This window comes from Ambystoma mexicanum, chromosome 2p, assembly GCF_040938575.1.
Source record: "Ambystoma mexicanum isolate Mex_15411 chromosome 2p, UKY_AmexF1_1, whole genome shotgun sequence".
In the NCBI taxonomy this organism is placed as follows: domain Eukaryota; kingdom Metazoa; phylum Chordata; class Amphibia; order Caudata; family Ambystomatidae; genus Ambystoma; species Ambystoma mexicanum.
The window spans coordinates 70,048,091-70,063,889 of NC_090923.1; the positions used below are offsets into that span (position 1 = coordinate 70,048,091).

Below are 15,799 nucleotides of genomic sequence, written 5' to 3' on the forward strand. Positions count from 1 at the left end.
GCCATGGGATATATTCTGGTAGTCCTCCCCCTTTCTCCAATAAAGGGAATTGTGTTAGCTCTGTCTTCCACCCCAACGCATCCACACCTTTTATCTTGATCACCGCATCTGTCATGCTATCTTTCTTTCATCCTGGTAAATTCCTCAGCCTATTTACATACAGCGTTCTTTCTTCTAGACTGTTTGGGTGCACCTTCAGACGCTTTAAATATTCAGCGGGTTCTAGCCTCCTGGCTGGTTCTTCCAAATCTAACCACGCTGTCTCTCTCCCTATTGCCATACTTGGTGAAGGGGCCCTTGTGGCTTCCTCTTCTCCACCCTCTTTCTTCAACTTCATCCACATTATTTCTTCACTGTCTTGGTCTTCTTCGTCCTCTCTATCCTCAAACTCTAGTCTGCCTAGAGGACTCATCCTATATGTTCCACTCATTACATCTTCCAATATAGTAATTCCTTCATCTTGCAGAGACCCTCCTCTCCTTCCCTTTATGCTGGTGCCATCCCTCCTGCTCCTGTACAGATTGCCAATCCTCCTTCGTATAGCTCCTTCCTCCTCTCTGTTTGGAAGAGTATGCTTTTTCAGGTTCTCATCAACTTCCTTTTGGCGCCTCTCCCTACATTTCTCTTTCCCTTTCTGCATCTCTTCCTTTCTCTCTTCTACATTCTTCTTCTTGTCTCTCCTCCCTTTCTCTTTCTGCCTCTTGTTTCCTTTCCCTGACCCTTTCTTCTTCATCCCTTCTTTCCTTCTGTCTCTCTTTCTCTGTCCTCTCACACTCTTTTCTTTTCTTCTTTCTCTTGTCTTTCTTTAACTTCCCTTTCCTTTTCTTTGGAATCCTCAATGTGCTTTCCATCTAATGTAAGCATTATTTGTCCTTCTATCCATTCCTTTGATACAATCAGTTTCTCATCCCTGTTGCTCTGCATGTCTCGTTCTCTCAGAACGTCTTCCTCTGCTTCTGTGAGTTTTTCTTGTAAGCTGCAGCACTTGTCATATTCTGCGTGTGTGTACATTGTTAGTTGATTGCTTGATTTGTCTCTCCATTTATAATGTATTCATTATGATACGTGAGGGGAACATATGTGAGTTTAGTATACCCTACCGCTGCTTTTGATGCTTTTAATGGGTATAACCCTTGTACCGCTGAGGATGGATCAGTGCTCTGACGAGGAGGAGGAGGAGGAGCCGTGGGCATCATACACCCTTCGTCATGCTGGTTTAAGCATCCATTCCTTCGTAATTGTCTCTGCCTCCTGTTCCTAGAACATTTTCCATAGTTCCAATATGCTCCGTCTATTCGGCAATTGTTTTCCCTTATAAGCAGCATGCAAACAGGTGCACATGTGTTGCAGTACTGTCCTCGAATGAGTGTCTTTCAACCACTTCACGTGATATATTGCAATTATGTCCTTATATCTGGGCAATGATTTGCACATATGAATGATCAGAGTGTCTCCTGTGAAAATAGCACAAAAACGTAACTTTCCAATGATCGATAAACACAATTGTGATTCTCACTCACCTTTTCGTCTTTACTCACCCCTCCTCAACAATATTTCTGCATAAATCAACACCTTTGCATCTCTCTCCAGGACCACGCCTCCTGCATCACTCAATCCCTTAGAGTGGCACCACAAACACCACTCGTGCTCCCAACGGCCCCACCTTACTGTTCCTCTCAATCCTTCTGAGCAGCACTTCAAATGCCACTTGCTCTAAGCAGCCACACCTCACTGCTCCCACACTGGACCACACTCCTCGGTCCACACCACCACTTTAGGTCATCAGCAATTATTACGCAAATAAATACACTTAAGCTGTCTTCCCAACTCCTGGTGAGGTAACTATCTCTTTGTGTTACTGCCCCATAACAAGGCTTACCATGTGAGCTTTTCCAACCCTTGTCGTAAGGTAATTTCCTCAATCTTTTACTTCTTCACAAACTCACAATATACAAAAAGCCCTTTCTTAATTTTGTCACGCCTATGTCATACTTACATCTACAGATCTACTGAAGGTCTTCAACGTCGTCTCCCCTATCAGCCTGCTGCCCTACGAGGCACCCTGTGGGGACTAGACAGGACTTCTCTCCAAAGGGGGTACCTGTCGACCTTTCTCTGTCACATGTAATTCTGCTGTCCACAGGTTGCCTCTGTAGACTTCAGGCCACAGCAGGAACCCCTCGACAATACAACACCACTTAGCCAACCATCCTCTGCTACCATCTTTAAAGATGCCCAAAAAAAGTCCCTAATAACCCAGAGAACCTGGAGTCAATCCAAACCGGACTCTAAATATGAAGTAGACAAAGTGCAAGGCAAAATCCAGCTTTACTATCAATCAAATAAGGTAGGGACAGTATACAAGCATTAAAATCATGCTGCACTTGGTTCATTCATTATAAACAATGATTTAAGTGGCACAGCCTCATCATAAATGACGTCATTACATTTTATCAGTCTACAAAACCGACTGGCAATGGGGATTGGTTAGTGGTGGTTGCTACATATACACTATATAGGGTTCAAAACATCCAATTGAGTTATACTTGTCTGATGGCTCCACCTGAGACCGCCCCTATATTTATAAAGGTTAAACTATGTCATCTTCGTAACAAGGGGTTGGTTGGCACATAACTTGATAGGCGGAATAACACCAGGGTTTCAAATTGGTTGGGTTATTGCTAACCAACCTTGGACAATTGTCAGGTCATCAAGTGATGAGCCAGACAGAGAGTATGGGCAGAGAGGGCCATGGATTGCTTTTATTCCAATTAAAGAAGTTACCATCCCTTATTGCTAGGCCATGAGCCAGGGTGATCTCTTTGTACTTGGCCTTGCGCGGAGTCTCGTGTGTGTGTATACGTGTAGGGAGTATGGCAGGTGTCCTTTCTGTGTGTGCTTCTAATGAATAGACAATGTTCCCCAATTATGGGTCACATGTGATGGGTCCATGTTTGGGATAGATTGATCCTGTATTTATTGAGAATCTAGCTAATGTTAATGTAAGTGCCATGTTTGCTGTTGCCACTGGAGACACTCAAGTTAATCGTCATGGAGTCTTTTGGCTTATAGTTTGACAGTACCTGGCTAACCAAGACTGGTTGTGCTCTTAATTAATCTCAAGGTGTGCAACTTGAGTCCTGGGAATTGCTATCTCGTACCTTCTTTCTGCAATTCCTATTTTCCCTTAATTCACTGTAACCTTGGCCATGGTTGTTACCTACTGTCTGATCTCTGCACAGATCTGTATTTCTGCTAATTTATTATTTTTAGTTCTCCAGAAGTCTTGGGGCCTTCATTGATTTAAAAGCATGACACAGCTTCAATTTTAGGGATGACTGTCCCAGTGTACTTATTTATCAATGTTAGTGAGCAGTATGTGCATGTCTTTCATGTTGCATTCACCCTATACATCGATTATGTTAGCCTTCTTCATGTCTAGTGGATGCTATGTCAATATTCTTCATGTTGAGGGCACATTTGCTTCATGTCTAAATGTATGGACATGTATTGTTACAATGTTTAGTTTGATGACTTTTGCCATCTTCAGCTTAAATTGTCTCTACGTCCTGCTGCACCTGCATGTTATGAGGTTGGTATGGTTGTCTTAGTGAGTAATGTTTCTCACCTGTTCGGTATTGGGCCAGAAGCTATGGATAACATATACATCTGCCTCCCAACACTTCCCGCTGGGTGGATGGAGGGGGGACTTCTCTCAGGATCAAATGAACACAGCCGCAGCTCCACATTAGACCTGTTTCTCATACTTTCTCAAAATGCATCTTGTAACGTGTCCTAAAATCCACCATGATAGAACTCCTGCTATTTTAGGCCCCAGACCTCACCTTTATCACAACGTTTATTTGACTCCATCTCACACTACTACCTATGTCAGCTACCTACTCGCACATACCTTAAAACATGACACAGTATACTACCGCTAAATGAAAAATACAAGGTCCATAATGTTTCACACCCCACGTACCCAGAAATGAGATATACATTGGATGACATGAAGGAGATAAAAATGAATTTAAAAAAATCACATGCCCTGAGACCTGACGGCCTATCTAGTGTTGTTTTGAAGGTCAATCCTAAAGACTGGGCTTGTATCATGTAACATCTATTCGATGGCATTAAGCGCAAGGGCTGCATTCACTGTTCCTGGAAGGAATCCCAGTCAATTCCTATTTATAGATTAAGCGAGCTACTTATAACCATACAAATTGCACAGGATGAATGGCATGTGCCTTACGTAAAATCAACACCCACCAAAAACGAAGAGTGGATATTTTCTTCTAATTGTGTTTGAAAATGTTAAAAGGTGTGTATGTTTTACTCCAAGAGTCAATACCAATGTTTGCCCTGGAACATGCAGTCCCGAAATATGTAATTTCAACTTTAGTTGTATTGTGTTCTTCATCAGGTTATGTGGTGTGGTGGTGAACTACCTGGCCTGTGAACCTGGCGACAGATCAAATCCACAGGTCGGCATAAATTCAAAGAAGACAGCCAAATGTTCTCATTTTACGCACAACCTCCAAAATAACCCCGGGGGACTGCGTCCACCCTCTGAAGGAAGTGGGTGTACTCGTGCCACTGTGTGTACCCTCAGCGTGAGGCCTGGTCATAACATGCCTTCAGTGAATATTTCTTTCTCATTGCATGCACTATGGTTAAAGGTTGTGTTCTTGAAAATATCAGCATGTCACCTGTGCCTATTTCTCGTGGACAGTGGCCAACAGCCAACTGTTTGCATTGTTCTCGGTGCTGCCATCTTAGAACCTTAGAGTTGGAATATTCCGCTCTAAACACTGTGGTTATGTAATAGACTTCAGATAATTGAATGTACTTTTTTGATATTGCAAAGTGTTGCTTGTGTGTTCATTGCCTGTCACTGTCACTCTACAGTTTTCCTCTGGGTTCCATGGAAATTCTCGGAGCAAGCCCAGAAATGATATCATGCAGCAGTACCGGCACGAGGCTCAGCCACAACCTCCACTTCTATTCCTTCAGCGGCTCAAGGTAAGCAAAAGCAAAAACATAGGAGCCGGGGCTTTGCGCTAGCCACAGAATGCTGCCAGTAAACATGCCTCTCTCGTCCCAAACAGGGGATAACTAAAAGGGGCATTGGTGGTGAAGGGAGGGAAATATAAGCTTTCACATATATTCCCAAGTGATGCAGTTATATGTGTGGATATATATATATATATATATATATATATATATATATATATATTTTACATGGACGCGGTAGCGTCCATGTAGTTATGGTTAACAAGTTATGGTTACATATGGTTATGTAGTTAGTATGCAGCATACATGATGAAGGTGCAATATTCATAATCTTGCCATGTTGAATAGTGAAAAGATAACTGCTTTCTTATTAGAGTTTGGTAGCGAAGGTAGTGAAGGTAGCGTAATTAGCACCAAGGTCCCTTTGCGGGTCCAATCCTTTACGGCTGGTAAAACCAGCCGTTAAGGTTGGAACCCGCAAAGGGACCTTGTAATCAGGCGCTAAGGGATTACCGGTACCGGTATCCTTACCGGTACCCGTAATCCCTTAGCGCCAGGGTCGTAATGAGGCCCCTTGACTGTTACTGAGCAAAACCATGTGGCCTAGATATGTCAGAAAGGGGAAAAAAGGGGGAGCCAGACATGTGATGTCATCAGTGATGTCATCAATGACATTTGTGATGTCATCTTTGATGTCCTGGGTGTTAGTGTTAGCAGTGCACGGTGGCGTGAGTTATGGTTGCTTATCTTACCATAACTGCCGAATTTCAGGGGGTTTTCGGTTTTACTTTGAACCATAACATCCCTTTAACAAAGTCTTTTCACTAAATATATATATGCATATATACATATATATACACTACAAAAAAAACTTTGTTAAAGGGACGTTATGGTTAAGTTGCCCTATTAAAAACCTATGCCAATCTGTACAAAAACTTTGTAAAAAGGATGTTATGATTACAAGTACAATCTAAAAACCCCTGAAATTCGGGAATTATGGTAGGCTAATCACCCATTTTTTCGATCTGCACTCTCCTAAAAGGAGAGTTTGTGGGTGCGCACCACTGAAAAAGCAAGAGCTACCGGTAATTTTAAAGATATAGGAACGGCTGTAGCCGTGTGGTTAGACTGGTGATTTTCCACTATCACCTATATAAAACTAAAGCTTCAGAGGGTGCTAACCTCACAGACTGCGCTCAGTCATACATGTGGTATTGATTTAGTAGGGTTTTTGAATTTGGAAAATGGGTAAGTAAGTATACAAGACACCTGGTAAGTGTTTAGAAAGTAGGATTCCTGTATTTCAAATCCAACAAATGGGCAAAAGTATTATTTGCATACATTTCAATTTTAAACAAAAAAAAAGGGTGAAAAAGTCACGTTTGGATAATCAGTTAGTCATGCATAGAAGGAACTTTGTCACACTTGATTATTTACACATGAGCTAGATATAGACTTGAAAAAGAACCTTGTTTTTGCCAACAGGTGTTTCGACCTAACTAGGACGTCCTCAGGGCGTAAAGTTTGTAATATTTGATACAGTTAACATATTCAATCGGCAATCCTTATTTGCAGAGAGAGTCTGTGAAGGGAACATACACAGGCGGGGAGGGACGGGAAAAATGCAGGAGAAAACCATGTAATATGTAGAGGGAAACAAAAAGAGAAAGTAATTAAGTGATAATGGCAGGATAAGTGAATTTGACCATATAGGTTAACATTTTCATAATTAACTATATTTTTAGCAGTTAATATAGTTCTTAGTATTCAACTCGGGAGCTTGTATGTAAAAAAGCACCGCATTTGGCAATTTCCCAATATTTTAATGTTTACTTTCCACATATTTGATGGAAAACAGGGTGAATGAATGATTTGTATCAGTCAAATCACCATACATACAAGTTGCCGTGACTAAAAGGATCTAAAAGACCATGCTTATCATAAGCGTGTCTCAGAGAAAGTGAACCTTTTGTGCAGTTGTGCCTAACGAATTTAGACCATATACTTTCTTCTGACGTTAATATATAAGTCTCATTGGCAGTCCAGAGTTAGTTTTTTACTGAGGATCTGTTTCCTAAAAGGACAAGAATGTTTGGTATAAGCCTAATTGTTGCAAAGTTCTCACTCTATTTACGAAATGCGAGATATAGATACTGCAGTGAGTTTAGCTCTTTTGTAAAGGTTTACTTTGAAAGTTCCCTGAAAGGTCAATATTTTTGTTGCAAGTAATTGCAGATATCCAACATGATTTGCTGTTATATATTCATGCCATATTCTGTAACAATTTAAATTATATGTGTGTAAGGCATAAGCATTTAATTTGCTTTCCCAGTTTAATGCGATTGTGATTGAGAGAGTGCCCGCTATGTTATTATTTGGAGCTTACTGGCTAGAGTGAAATCCACCGATTGTGATCTTGCGCCGTCGGGCCGTGACTGAAGCATTGGCGAGTACTTGCCGTTGCTATAGTAGTGTGACAAATTCTTCCGGTCACGTGATGCATCACGTGTCCCGGAAGTGAGTGAGGATAGCATTCGAATTGTAAAAAGTGTGTGTCAGTTTTATTATCAGTATGCCAGTTTCGAGAGAATTGGGCGATTAAGTAATTTAGTTGGTAATAATGCAGCTAATATCTACATGCTCGAGTATCCGCAATGTTAATGCTCAATGGTCTGATAGGTAAACTGGTAATGTGATTGGTCACCTGTCCACGGTTACCAGGCAACTGTAGCTAAACAGGAAGAGTTTGCCAGTATTCGAATTTTCCTGCACGGACTTGTTGTATGAGTTTGACTCGGATACAAAGCGGATAGGACTAATAGTTATTTGTTTGAGAAATAAAGCTCATTAATGTGACTCGGCCAATTTTAGAGAAAAGGTGCTTTAGTAGAAATCAAACTAAGGTACGGTGTATCAACCGTATATGACAAATTTGCATCAATTGCATATATTTCTAAAGTGCATTTAACAACCCAGATCTATATTGTTCAAACATATACATTTTGCGATTCGAACATTTCTTAGTGCAGTTCCAAGTTAGACATGCTTCAGTGTGTGTACATTTCACAGAAAAACATTTAGCTCATGCTCTTTGTTGAGACCGAGTGACAGGCATCAGAGTTTGCAGATCATTTTTGCTTCCTGTTGGCGTAGTTTCAACTCTCTGTCACATCCTCTTGGATGTGGTTGAATCTGTTGGAGTCCGACATATCTAATGTCTTCGGCATTATCCCTTTGGTGATGTTCTTGCCAATGAGCTGCCAGTGGTAGTCTAATATCTTGACTGTTCAAGGTGTTCAGGTGTTCCCGTAAGTGTACTTCTCTTATGGTGCTACCAATATACATTTTTTGACAAACACATTGTATTCCATATATGACAAACTTTGATCGGGAGTTAATAAAATCCTTAATCTAAATTTCCAGGCCACCATGGCATTTGAATGTTTTCGTAGGTGATAGTGTATATTTGCAAAAATTGCACATTCCACATTTGTAAAATCCTTCTGGCTGAGTCCTTGACGTTAGCCAGTGCTCCTGTCCAATTGGCTCTGATTTGAGGAAAGAGGGGCATAGTAAATTTCTGAAGGTGGTTGCTTTCGTAAAAATGATAGTAGGAGATTCCGAAATGTAGTTTGTCAGATCTATATCCAAAAGTAGTAAGTGCCAGTGTTTCTTCAACATTTGGTAAATAAGTTAACTATCTCGTGAGTATTTGGTAATAAAGTTTACCAATTTGGGATATTCGGTTTTCTCTCCTTCTGGGTTTGTTTCTAATAATGTTTGTCTAGTCACTTTTTGAATCAAATTGGTTGTTTGTCTGATTAGGCGTGTAGAGTACCCTCTTGCATGAAATCTTTCGCCAATGGACTTACATTCTTTTTGAAAACTGGTAAATTGGCTGCAGTTCCTTCTCGATCTGAGAAATCCTCCTCTTGGTATGTTTTCTACAACACTGCGCTTATGACTACTATATGCATGAAGAATAGAGTTGACTGCAGTGTCCTGCCTATGTGTACAGGTATGTATTGCCTCACCATCAATTTTAATTTTTAGATCCAGAAACACAATCTCATGTATATCTATTTGGCCTGTGAAGTTAATTCCAAAGGTGTTATGGTTGAGATAGTTTAAAAAACCATCAAATTCATTACTTGTGCCTTCCCATATGGCTAGAACATCATCGATGTATCTTTTCCAGGTAATGATATTATGTTGGAAGGGGTTATTATTGAAAATGTTTTTCTCCTCAAAGTATGCCATCAATAAATTTGCTAGTGTTACGCTCACCTGATTCCCACGGGGGCGTCGATCTGGACTAGCCCACTGTTGCTTCCACCAGAGTAACACGTAGAGCCGAGATGACAGACTGGACAGACCCACTTAGCTTTGTTTGTCGGGCTCGTACGAATATCTTTCTGCAATGGAGAAAGGGAATTAACCTCCCGTAATCTGACGGTTAACCCGCCTTCCCACTCCCCTTGTCTGCCCACAGAACACTCCTGAAGTCCCCTCTTAATCTCACCTGATGATTTGGAAAGATGAGCTCTCCATCCTGCATCGAGTGCAGGGGCGCGTAGACGACCAGTTACTTCACTGGCGTGGAGGAATTGGTGAGTTCCAGTATTGACTCTAAAGTCCAATTGTTCGTAAGAGTTCAAAAGTCTGATCTTCACTCTGCCAGATTCCTTGCAGGTTGCAGATTTATACCACTAGAAGAGTTCCAAGTGGCAATTGGTAAGATCCTGGTAAGTCTATTGTGGTTCTCCCCTTTGGGGCCAGGGTACAGCGATGATGCAGAATTAACTGCGCCAACCCGAAATGGGGTGAGTACCCCCTGTGGTAAATCATGTAAGTCTTTGGGGTTAGGTTGTATTGTCCTTGTTTTCCCCTTAGGGGCCGGGGTGCGGCGATGATGCAGAATTTACTGCGCTGACCTGAGATGAGGTGAGTACCCCCCTGTGGTAATCAGGTAAGTCTTTGGGGGTTAGGTTGTATTGTCCTTGTTTTTCCCCTTAGGGGCCGGGGTGCGGAGGTGATGAAGAATTGACTGCGCCGACCCGAGATGAGGTGAGTACCCCCCTGTGGTATCAGGTAAGTCTTTGGGGGTGGTTTGTATTGCCCTTGCTCACCTATTTGTTCTTGTCTCTCCCAGGTGTTGAAGAACGGCCTGGAGATGCTGGGTTCGCGATGGAGTAAGGAATGCATCCCCGGATGGTGAGTTCAGCATGGCGCTGCGAGGTGCATGGCAACGCACCTGTGAAGGCTTCTCTCTTCCAGATCGACGATGTGCTAGATCAAGGATTCAGGTAAGGGTTTTGTTCTGACCTCTTCTCCTTCTCCTTTTCTTGTTCCAGGTGTTCCAGTGCTGAAGCGGGCGTGGCTGAAGACTGGAGCTGCTGAAGACATGGTGAGCGTTACGCTGCAGCAAGCAGAATAACGCGAAGCACGTGTGGCTGTCCGGGTGGGGCTTAAATAGCCTTGGAAGAAGTCCCAGGTAAGTATTCTTCCACAGCCCCAACCGAGAAGAAAGGAGTCCCTGAGGAAAAATAGTCCCTCTAAGCCTCATTTGGCTTGTGGCTTCGTGCAGCATGGTCTGCATCAGGTAGGTATGCAGCATGGTCTGCATCAGGTAAGTTTTCTGTAATGAGCCTGGCGCCCATGGCGCCAGGACTGACTTTATTCTTATGAGCCTGGCGCCCTAGGCGCCAGGACTGTAGCCAGATAGCCCCTAACTGGGGTTTTTGGGCATGCTTCAAGTGGCATGATGCCTGCTTCCGGGGTTGCTGGGCCTGGTCTGGCTTTCCGGGGGCAGGCATCGTGACAGCTAGACATGGGGCGTATTTTGCACCCATCGATATACCCTTTGTTTGAGAAAAGTATTCACCATTGAAAATGAATTGGTTATGTGTTAGGGTAAAGTCCAATAGATTTTTGATCTTTTGTACATGTGTATAGTGAGAAGCAAAAAAAGTCCTGAAGCTAAAATCTATTGTTTCCAAGGCCAGACTGTTTGGAATAGATGTGTAGAGTGCTGACACATCTAATGTTACTAAAGCATAAATGGTTTGCCATTTGATATCTTTCAAAATTTGAAGAGTGTGCATAGTGTCTTTGAGATATTCTGGAATTTTTGGTACCAGGTTTTTAATACTACTGTCAATATAGTCAGCTAGTGCCTGTGTGGCCCCTCCCTGTCCACTCATTATCGGTCTTACTGTTGGTAAATGTTCAAAAGGTTTATGGATTTTCGGCAGAAAATATATTGTAGGCATTATTGGTTTGGTTACAGATAAATATGCCTTTTCATCGTCAGTTAGAAGCCCTTGGTCATACCATTCTTGTAGCGTCAGTTGTAGTTCTCTCACAGTCAAATTAGTAGGGTTACTGGTAAGTTTCTTATAACAGCCAGGGGTGGATAAGTGTTCCTCTGCCATTTTGATGTAGTCTGTCCTGTTAAGGATGACTATATTTCCCCCTTTGTCTGCCTCTTTTACGATAATAGACGTATCATTGCATATTTCTTGTAGTGCTTCGCGTTCATTCTTTGTCAGGTTAGACTTCTTGCTATTAATACTTGGTTTAATGCGTTTCATATGTATATGGATATCCTTGGTGACTGATTTGTAGAATGTGTCAATGACATTCTCCCCTCCAAATGGTGGCATGAATTTTGATTTCTTTTTATGTTCTTTCATGTCCAAATTCCGTGGGTGTATACCTAGTTCTTTCTGTATATCACACATGGTTTTGGGATCTTCTTTAGTTAGGTTAGAAAGCAACTGTATATTCTCTATTTCTTGAATTTTTCTTTGCTGATAGGTAACATTATTTATGGCTGTGTCCATGTTGTTGGTCTATTATGGGAGAATTTCTTTAATTTAAGCTTCCTAGTAAATTTATATAAGTCAATTTGAACCTCTGTCATGTCTGATTCAGTACGAGGTGCAAACGAGAGGCCATAGTTCAGCACTGCTAATTGTTGGTGAGAGAGGTGTTTGTCAGATAAGTTGATAACTACATTTTCAGTATGGGTTTTGGTCTGACATTCTTGAGACTTGATCTGGTGAACCTTTTTCCTGTATTTCTCCCTTCCTCGCCTGTTTGCTGCTCTCCCTCTTCCTCCACTGATGTTGTTAGAGTAGTTGGGGTTTTGGTCCTAAAGGGACATTCTTTTGGAACTGTACTTGTTTGTTCTGGGTATTATTCAAGGTTTGGTTCCCTTTCTTATATCTTTTAATTTCTGCAAGGAAACCTCTCCTTTTGAATTGTATAGGTTCAGTTATTGTGGCTTGTTCTGGGTTTTCAATACCCTCAGGGATTTCTGATTCAGAATCTGCATCTGAGGTAACTGGTGATATAGTTGGAGTTGCAGTTAGTGATAGGCCTCCATCAATTTTGGGTTGTAAGTATACACTCTGTCATTTAGGTAATCTTTCTCATCTCTGTAAAATGTTCTAAATTTGCGTAATTTAATTTCATCTTGGAATTCCACTAGTATCTGATTCATTTTGGCAAAGTTTTTCTCTTTTGTACTGTCAGCATTTGTCATTGCTGCTATTTCTGCCTTCATCTTTTTTATTTCCAAAGTCACTCTGGAATGTTCCCGCTCCGCATGTATGACCAATATTTTCATCATGTTTTCTGAACTGGTGGTAATATTGGCCTCCCAATCGGCTGCCAGATCTTGATCGTCCTTATTTGTGAAGTCTGGAAAGATTAATATTCTAGAGGTCTGAGGCAACCCACTTATGCTTTAGTAACATTAGATGTGTCAGCACTCTACACATCTATTCCACACAGCCTGGCCTTGGAAACAATAGATTTTAGCTTCAGGACTTTTTCTGCTTCTCACTATGCACATGTACAAATGATCAAAAATCTATTGGACTTTACCCTAACACATAACCAATTCATTTTCAATGGTGAATACTTTTCTCAAACAAAGGGTATAGCGATGGGTGATAAATACGCCCCATGTCTAGCCAATTTATTTATGGCATACTTTGAGGAGAAATACATTTTCAATAATAACCCCTTCCAACATAATATCATTACCTGGAAAAGATACATAGATGATGTTCTAGCCATATGGGAAGGCACAAGTAATGAATTTGATGGTTTTTTAAACTATCTCAACCATAACACCTTTGGAATTAACTTCACAGGCCAAATAGATACACATGAGATTGTGTTTCTGGATCTAAAAATTAAAATTGATGGTGAGGCAATACATACCTGTACACACAGGAAGGACACTGCAGTCAACTCTATTCTTCATGCATCTAGTAGTCATAAGCACAGTGTTGTAGAAAACATACCAAGAGTTGAATTTCTCAGATTGAGAAGGAACTGCAGCCAATTTACCAGTTTTCAAAAAGAATGTAAGTCAATTGGCGAAAGATTTCAGGCAAGAGGGTACTCTAAACGCCTAATCAGACAAACAACCAATTCGATTCAAAAAGTGACTAGACAAAAGTTATTAGAAACAAAACCAGAAGGAGAGAAAACCGAATATCCCAAATTGGTAAACTTAATTACCAAATACTCACGAGATAGTAAACTTATTTACCAAATTTTGAAGAAACACTTGTCATGAACCATGGACAAAGCCCCTTCTGGTTTTCCTGGTCCTGGTCCAGACGGAGAGTGTGCTCCTTGATACTTCCAACATGGCCGTGCCCAGTGCCGTGTTCCGTACTAGCCTGTATGTCGGACACGGCACGTTCTATAAATGGGCCATGCCCCCGCGCCTCCGCGCGTCTCAACGCTATCTCTAGGTAGTGTCTCGACGTGTGTGTGCTGCTCGGCGTTACCCTTCCAAGTTCCTGGCCAACTCCCTTATTCTTTCTTCCCTTTTCCCCTGTTTCCAGTATCTCTTACCCTTCTTTGATCCTCTTCCTGGACATCCTGGAACACGCGACTTCCTGGAACTTTGAACGCTCGCGCTGGAGTCAGACTCGACTTGCGCGCACTTATACAAGTCCCGGTCCGGCCGGGAGAAGGAGTCCTCTGCGGAACGCCACAAGAAGAGAACTCAGGTGAGCCGGGGGGAAACCTTTGACAACACTGGCACTTACTACTTTTGGATATAGATCTGACAAACTACTTTTCGGAATCCCCTACTATCATTTTTACGAAAGCAACCACCTTCAGAAATTTACTATGCCCCTCTTTCCTCAAATCAGAGCCAATTGGACAGGAGCACTGGCTAACGTCAAGGACTCAGCCAGCAGGATTTTACAAATGTGGAATGTGCAATTTTTGCAAATATACACTATCACCTACGAAAACATTCAAATGCCATGGTGGCCTGGAAATTAAGATTAAGGATTTTATTAACTGCCCATCAAAGTTTGTCATATATGGAATACAATGTGTTTGTCAAAAAATGTATATTGGTAGCACCATAAGAGAAGTACGTTTCCGTATACGGGAACACCTTAACAGCTTGAACAGTCAAGATATTAGACTACCACTGACAGATCATTGGCAAGAACATCACCAAATGGATAATGCCAAAGACATTGGATATGTCGGACTCCAACAGATTCAACCACATCCAAGAGGAGGTGACAGAGAGTTGAAACTACGCCAACAGGAAGCAAAAATGATCTGCAAACTCTGATGCCTGTCACTCGGTCTCAACAAAGAGCATGAGCTAAATGTTTTTCTGTGAAATGCACACACACTGAAGCATGTCTAACTTGGCACTGCACTAAGAAATGTTCGAATCGCAAAATTTATATGTTTGAACAATATAGATCTGAGTTGCTAAATGCACTTTAGAAATATATGCAATTGATGCAAATTTGTCATATACGGTTGATACACCGTACCTTAGTTTGATTTCTACTAAAGCACCTTTTCTCTAAAATTGGCCGACCGACATTAATGAGCTTTATTTCTCAAACAAATAACTATCAGTCCTATCCGCTTTGTATCCGAGTCAAACTCATACAACAAGTCCGTGCAGGAAAATTCGAATACTGGCGAACTCTTCCTGTTTAGCTACAGTTGCCTAGTAACCGTGGACAGGTGACCAATCACATGACCAGTTTACCTATCAGACCATTGAGCATTAACATTGCGGATACTCGAGCACGTAGATATTGGCTGCATTATTACCAACTAAATTACTTATTCGCCCAATTCTCTCAAAACTGGCATACTGATAATAAAACTGATATGCACTATTTACAATTCGAATGCTATCCTCACTCACTTCCGGGACACGTGATGCATCACGTGACCGGAGGAATTCGTCACGCTACTATAGCAACGGCAAGTACTCGCCGATGCTTCAGTCACGGCCCGACAGCGCAAGATAACAATCGGTGGATTTCACTCTAGCCAGTAAGCTCCAAATAATAACATAGCGGGCACTCTCTCAATCACAATCGCATGAAACTGGGAAAGCAAATTAAATGCTTATGCCTTACACACATATAATTTTTATGTTTTCAGAATACGGCATGAATATATAACGGCAAATCATGTTGGATATCTGCAATTACTTGCAACAAAAATATTGACCTTTCAGGTAACTTTCAAAGTAAACCTTTACAAAAGAGCTAAACTCACTGCAGTATCTATATCTCGCATTTCGTAAATAGAGTGAGGACTTTGCAACTATTGGGCTTATACCAAACTTTCTTGTTCTTTTAGGAAACTGATCCTCAGTAAAAAACTAACTCTGGACTGCCAATGAGACTTATATATTAACGTCAGAAGAAAGTATATGGTCTAAATTCGTTATGCACAACTGCACAAAAGGTAACTTATC

At 41.5% G+C, this 15,799-nt stretch overlaps 1 protein-coding gene across 1 annotated transcript in view; it reads left to right on the forward strand.

Moving 5' to 3' along the window:
- Positions 1–15,799, forward strand: part of CIMIP7 (ciliary microtubule inner protein 7) — a 544,361-nt gene that overhangs the window by 277,726 nt on the left and 250,836 nt on the right. The window contains exon 2 of the mRNA XM_069643270.1: positions 4,912–5,025. Within this exon, the coding sequence (XP_069499371.1) occupies positions 4,912–5,025 (114 nt within the window). The remainder of the gene's footprint in view (positions 1–4,911; positions 5,026–15,799) is intronic.